Here is a 7,426-nt window from a genome sequence, read left to right on the forward strand (position 1 = left end):
GTGAGCCAAAAAAGAGGTAAAATCTAAGAAGAAAGAAAGAAAAAAGAAAAAAATTAAAAATGAACACTTGACGTCTGTATTAACGCTAGATGGTGCAATGGTCAGCGCCCATACAAATGTAAAAATATATCTAGTACCGTTTGAAATATTGCTGGGCACAAAATATTTAAGAAATAAATAACAAGTTTATAAACTTCAATGGCCGAAGGCCTTCTCAGAAGATTTGATCACGTACCGACCCACTTCAATTCCCATTGAAGTTTATAAACTTGTTATTTATTACTTATATATACATTTGAGACAGACAATTGAATATTTTCGAATTTAAATTATTGCACTAACCGTCCGTCGTAGATTTTGAAAAATGACGCAAGGTGTAAATCGGCTTGCATGGCGGTTACGCTTCGAATTCATAAGGCTAAGGAATCTATTTCGAAGGGAATATTTTGTGAAAGGCTACTTGTGATCAGTAATAGTGAACAGATTGTTGTCTGGGAATATTTTATTTGTGAAAAATGATAATCGATGCTGAAAAGACACAAGAAACACGTCCGAAGTTTGATGATAAAAAGTTGGAGGAATTTCGGTCGCTGGAAAGGGATGGATGGATCCGATGGATTGAGACACTTGTCCGAGCCAGTTACTTTGCAATTTGATCAAAAACATTCCACGGTTTCAGTAACTAAAGGCATACTTATCGTAAAACACTGATAAACACGGAGACACTGGCGACAGCTTTACATTGAACTACGAAAACGCCGAGGTGTTTTGCAGCTGTTCATGGCATGATTGCAAAGATATTTTCCAACAGATTTACACATTTATTGTGAGTAAAATGTAAAGATAAAATAAAAGTTTATCATGAAAACTTAACCAAAGGTCTATCCAAAAAATAAGGATGAACGTTAGAGACTGTGCAGCTGACAAAAGTGAAGAAAAATGTAAACAAACGCTAGGCTCCTAGTTTTCTCTATGTACACAGGTCGAACCGATAGCCCAAAAACTGTATGAAATACTTGTTTACATTTAAAATAAAATAATTATTATTTTACTTGCTTATTTTATTCATTTTTATACATGAAAAGCAAGTAGAGCAGGTCATTTTATGATTTATGAACTGGTAGATATTATTGCGCCGTGTGATTAGGTCACGTATTGACCTCTGACCTCTGACAAACTTCATACAGAATTGAAGATATTTTCTCTCTGTATGTTTATATAATGGAGAGATACCACAAATGTATATATTATACAATTATTGCTATTTTTCAGTCAATACATGCAATGATTAGCCACCTTAGGAGGTTGAAGTGGGAGATGGGAAATGGGCAGTGTTGTGGGGGGGGGGGGGGGAGGTGTTAAGATCCATTAATTTGGGATCAGCCTTTCAATAGATATTTTATTCTAAATTAACAGTAAAAAGTTACTGTCTTCAGATAAAAATTGTGATGTGCAGGCTCCTAGATCTACACGTTGTCTTGTATCTATTGTTGCATTTCTTGATTATCTCCCTTGGAATGAAATTTTTATAATGACCCCTTAAAACGGCCTTTATTGGAACAAATTTGAAATTCTTTGAGATAAAAAATTCTTTTTCTCTAGTCAAACATTTGAATTTTTTTCACAGTTCTGGAGAAGAAGATGAAAATGGGACAATTTACTAGTACACTAAAAATCAGCGACAGAAATATTAAAGATGACTCTTTATCAGACAGGCTCCTTTCTTCTTTTGGCTAAGGTAAGCTATACATATCACCTAAGAAAATCCGCAAAAATATTAACTACTTTCAGATTTATGTATTGCAAATATTTTATCTAAGGTCAAAAATTAGTTTTATAACATATATAAACATATGAAAAATAAGTCAAAATAAATTTGATAACATGTATAAACAATATGAATATGAAAATAAACAATCAACATGCATTGTACATCTAAAATCCATTAATTAATTTTCATAAATCAATATATACATTAATACAAATCAAAAACAAATAGAACTGATCTGAGTGTTTGTTTTTTGAACATATTTAATACAGTATATACATGTATTTGGAGATTTTAACAAATTGTATTACATGTACATATACAATGTACATGCATTTGAAATTCATTTTGTGGAATACATGCATGTATATGCATTTCAAAACTGGTGGTGACATACTAGAAATTTGATACTGAGTACAAATTTAAGTATATTCTAAGTTGACAACTTTCTTTTCTTCCTCTGCTCCTTAAATTCCTCGAACTTTTGAAGTTTTTGTTTTCTTTGCCGATAAGCTCTGTCTTCTTTACGAACCTCCTCTTCTGTTTCACTACCTGACGAAGAATTTGTTTCACTTTCACTTTCACAACCAGAGCTACTTTCATTTTCACTGGATTTATCTAGGTTTATAGTTTCTGTTTGATTATCCATTGAGGCACAACATAAATAAAGTTCTTCATCGCTTTCAGTTATGATAATTTCTGTACCAGAGTCAGTCTGCACATTATTTGTGACAGAGGTCTCTTTGTCCTCCATGTTTGTTTCACAATGGTGAGTCTCACTGTTGCTGAAATTTTCTGCTGAGCTTTGTTCATTAACCCTTTCTTCAACTGCAGTAATTTCAGAATTATCCTCCAACTCTGTATCTGAATCACTGGATTCAATAACATTAGATTTATACTTGCTTTTCTTCAGTTTTACACCTGTCACTGGTGAATTAGACCTGGATGGGTTACCTGTTGTGTTTTTTACTGGCTTATCCTCAGTATCAGTTTCGCTATCAAGAGGCTGGCAAGATCCACTTTCCTCCGATTCGGAATCACTAGCCTTGGGCACCAGTCTTCTTCTGTAACCCTGTATTCGACTGGGGTGTGGTCTTTCCTTTTTAAGTAGAAAGAAAAGAATGAATTCATGACCATATACTTGTATGTATAGCAACTTAATTTATTTCTTGCACACACTTGTAATGTTTATATCTTGAATTCCACAAAAAAAGTCATTCTAAAGTCCCTGCAACTTTTTGTAATTAAACTTCATCTTTCCAATCCATTTTAACTCTATTTTTTCTCATTTCCATTGAGTTTAAAATATGAAGATTTGACTTTACTTTGTTAGACTTTTTAAGTCTTGAATTTCATTATTTATATGGAAAAACAATTCTGTCTTATTTTTCTTCTTTTTTTGGAAATTCATAATAATTCTCCTTTATTAAATACAGGGTATACATGTCATTTTCCACTGATCTTTTATGTAGCAGTTGAAAACGATATGTAAATTTAAAAACAGCTTATAGAGACAAAAGGGATAAAATACTTATAATGACATGCATATTAGAATAAAAAATAGGAAAAAGGTGTGTGAATCCAAGATTTAAAGAGGAAAGGTAGAAAAGCAGGGCCATCCCCCCCCCCCCAAGTGTCTGTGAATATATAGCAAAATAAACCCTTTAAGTTTTCAGAATATACATTGAAATTTGGATAAAGAGAAGCTCAAGGCTGTCAAATGTTATATTAATGAGCTGTTTTATTCTCTGATATTTCAAGTCCAACCTTTCTGGTTTCAAATTTTGAATATGTAAAAAAAAATAATTACCCTTCATGCATTTTAAATTAAAAAAAAAAGATGCCTAGATTTTAAATACACTGTACAATGTAGCACTCTTACATCTGAATCTTCATCACTTTCTTCTTCATCATTGATGAAATCATCAATATCATCACTGTCATAATTATCAAAGTCAAATGTCTCGTAACGATCAGCATTATATCTGTTGGTCCTAAAAGCAAGTATATAAATTGTTTAAAACTGACCTATTTTATCATTTTATTAATCTTCCCATAAAAGTGTTTGCAAATAAGTAAGGAAGACTTTTTTCAAAGACATATTATATTTATTATTTTTTTTTTTTTATTTACCTGGTATACAAAATTTTATTCACATAAGTGAATGGGATTGGGCAGCAGGCAAAGCCTATTTTAGCCCTCTCCCTACAAGGTCAAGATGAACACACAATATGGAAATAAATACACAAACATAGTAACAAAGAAACAAAAGGAAAAAAAATAGAACGAGAAAAAAAAAAAAAAAAAAAAAAAAAATTCAGTGTAATACATGTACCGGTTAGAAAGCATTGGCATAAGTAACATACATGACAGTGTCAAATAAAACGTTTGGATGCTGCGATGAAAGCATGTACTGCTTCAAATATTTAATTATTAATACCTAGTCCATGATTGGGACTACCATACAAAAGTAAATCAAGATCATGAGTTTGATCACAATCAATAATATTTTGAATTGTTTGGAAAAGTACATTACTTTGAAATAGCCATAACTTTTGAATGAGAAGAAATAAGGTTTTCATAATTTAATTTATACAAAATTTTATTCACATAAGTGAATGGGATTGGGCAGCAGGCAAAGCCTATTTTAGCCGTCTCCCTATAAGTAAATTATATTTTTGTGTATCTAAATGTTAACACACAGCTGTACATATTTTTTAATTATGTCAGTTAATCTTTTTAACACAAAATCTTGCACTGTGATAATATATTTATAATTTAGTTCAGGAAAATTATTGTATTGTTCAGTCAGAATGAGAAAAATTTTCTTACACTCTTGTGAAGTCATTGACACATTTTGATGGAGTTCTTGTTTTGACCTTCTCTGAGGATGGAATATCCTTAAATACATCTTCCTTCTTTGGCATAACAAACTGCTTCTTGTTTTTAAGTCTCTCTGAACTTCTTGTGTGCTGTAATTAAAAGAGGATGTTATTACACTTCTCAATTTGCTGAGAATTTAGTGTTTTTGGTTCATTTTAACAGCTGATTTTTTAAATGCTCGATGCAAAGGTTTTAAAAATCAACATATCCATTTATCCAGGAACTAGGTCTCAGAAATTAAAGTTTCTAGTTTTCTAGTTTTTTTTAGTATTCAACATTGGAAATTTTTGCTAATTATCACTTTTGCAATATATGTACATTGAAAATTCATAAAATCCCCAAATCATAGTAATGCACTAGAGAAATTTTTACCATCGTGATAATTCATTGGACCTGGGACCTATTACTAACTGATAATTAAAAATCATCATTGGAACCCACATGTTTCCTTTCTGTCAAACTAAACATATAATTGATCAAAATAGTAGATGTAAACAGAACCAAATAGCCCCTAAGGTCCTGAATGCTCATTTACAGCCTTTGAGAACATGGGTTTTGATACAGTACAATGAGTACTTTTAGCTATGTAGCTTGAATTACAGTTTTTAATGGATGGTCTCCAGTCTGTCAATATATATATTTTTGCAGAGAGTTACAGTTCTCCAGCTAAGTTAAAAAAACACCAGTGTATCTGAAAGAGCGATTTTTTTTCCACGCATTGGGAAAGAGTCCGGTACCGGTTCAATTGGGAAAAATAGCATCGAAGAAAAACAAAGGAGAATCTTCTTTTTATGCAAATGCAACATATTTTGCGTTTATTTCAACTTAATTACCTGTTACTGCTTGTATTAAAGAATAAGCAACAAATACTTATTGTTTTTTTTATATCAACGTCCCTTGATTTCACATCATTGTCACGCATTTGTCAAAAAGTATGACACTACACTGTCTAAACCACTGCTCCCGCCAAATTACGACTTTCTCTACTTTGGTTTTAAGCGGAAGTGAAACAATTAGTCAACTTGTACAATGTTCATTTAACAAGAAATATGATGTCGTCGTAATCTTTTGCTTCACAGTTGAATTGGGAATTTTTAGTCACAGAATTGGGAAAAATCATCGTTTTTTGGCCTTGGGAACGGTGCCGTTTATCGGTACCAGTTATAAAAGAAAAAATCGCTGATCAAAGTACCATTTTCTGCACAGCTACAGAAAATGCAAATTTTAGAAATATATACCATTTAGTAGCTAAATAAATCTACTTCAGATAGGTAGATAAAGTCGTGTAGGTAATTCAAGCAACATAACTAAATATAGTGAGTGTATAAGACCTGGCAAACAGTAACAGGTTGGGACCAATCCCCCAAATTGGATATAATAGTCCGTTTGGAATATAATATCCCAAATGGGCTATAAATTTACGGTGCAAAATACAAAAAAATTTATTTTGGCTATAAATAAAATCCGCATCGGGACACTTAAAACGGAATAACTTTTGGTTGACAAGTTTTTCTGCAATCCTTCAGTTTGTCAGATTGATCCAAGAAGTTATTGAACTTCCAAGGGATCAATCTTCTAAACAATGGGCATACAGAAAAACTTGTCAACCAAAAGTTTTTCCGTTTTAAGTGTCCTGATGCGGATTTATGATATTTATAGCCAAAATAAAAATTTTCATTTTTTTTGCACTGTAAATTTATAGCTCATTTGGGATATTATATTCCAAACGGACAATTATATCCCATCTGGGCGATTGGTCCTAATCTCAACCTGAGTAAGTGAGTAACATGTATTGAAGGATAGCATACCGTAGAACGCGGAGCGCACGACTTCTTCGGAGTCTGTGGTTCGGTAGAATCTTCTTCATCACTACTAACAGTGTTACTAGTATTTTTTATGCTAATTTTTCTTTTCTTCTTCATAGAACTGAAAAATTCTTCCTCTGATTCTGAGGAAGACATCTCTAAATGCACGCGGAAGTCTTACTACTATCACTAAATATAAAATCATCACGGTGATATGCGATAATTCCGGAATAATAAATGAAGCAAGTTTATTTGTCAACTGATTAAAAGAACTGTATCACACTGTATGAGTGACGATTTTTTTTATACGGGGGGGGGGGGGGTGTTCAGTCTTTTCCTGATAAGGTTTTTTGTTCTTTTCACCTTCTTCTTCCTCAAACTTCTCTTACAGGGGACCCATGGGGGTCGCCCCCATTTGTGTCCAAAAAATAAGCTTATTAGATTAAATAAATCAATTTTTTGGGTGTGTATGACTGGGGGTCCCTATCCCAACCCCCAACCCCTTTCAAGATTCCGCCACTGATTACTGAAATATATTGAGTGTAATATTGTGAGGTACATGTATAATGTTAATTCGGCATTTTAGATTGAAAATATTTAGAGAAGAGCACTTTTGAAAAACAGACTTTATCGTATATTTTTCTAAAATGTTCAGAAAATGTTATCATAACTATGATGTTTAGAATTCTACCTTCCTGTAACCAGGGACCTTTATACTAACAGTTAGTATGTAGGTCCCTGCTGTAACCATCCTATACAATTTTTTTTCACTTCAGATTTCATTATTGTAAAATGTTGAATGAAAAATTAAAACTACGCAGTGATACTTGTTAATTTTACTCATAAAAACATGACTCAAGTTATTTTCAATTTTTTAATTTTTATTTTTGACAAAAGTTTTATCATTGAATAGAACGTCCAGATATGGATCTCAGAAATTGAATAAAATACACTGTAGGCCGTTAGCAAT

At 32.3% G+C, this 7,426-nt stretch overlaps 1 protein-coding gene across 1 annotated transcript; it reads right to left on the reverse strand.

The window, feature by feature from the left end:
* Window positions 1-1,570: 1,570 nt before the first annotated feature.
* On the reverse strand, window positions 1,571-6,629 carry LOC134261950 (protein IWS1 homolog). The gene is made up of 4 exons (XM_062744332.1): window positions 6,460-6,629; window positions 4,601-4,740; window positions 3,651-3,762; window positions 1,571-2,867 (listed from the first exon to the last, which is right to left on the reverse strand). The coding sequence occupies exons 1-4, from the start codon at window positions 6,610-6,612 to the stop codon at window positions 2,202-2,204; spliced, it is 1,071 nt and encodes a 356-aa protein (XP_062600316.1). The 5' UTR covers window positions 6,613-6,629; the 3' UTR covers window positions 1,571-2,201.
* Window positions 6,630-7,426: the final 797 nt, after the last annotated feature.

This window comes from Saccostrea cucullata, unplaced genomic scaffold (assembly GCF_032062105.1).
Source record: "Saccostrea cucullata isolate Sc308-1 unplaced genomic scaffold, CSIRO_AGI_Scuc_v1 ctg12129, whole genome shotgun sequence".
In the NCBI taxonomy this organism is placed as follows: Eukaryota; Metazoa; Mollusca; class Bivalvia; order Ostreida; family Ostreidae; genus Saccostrea; species Saccostrea cuccullata.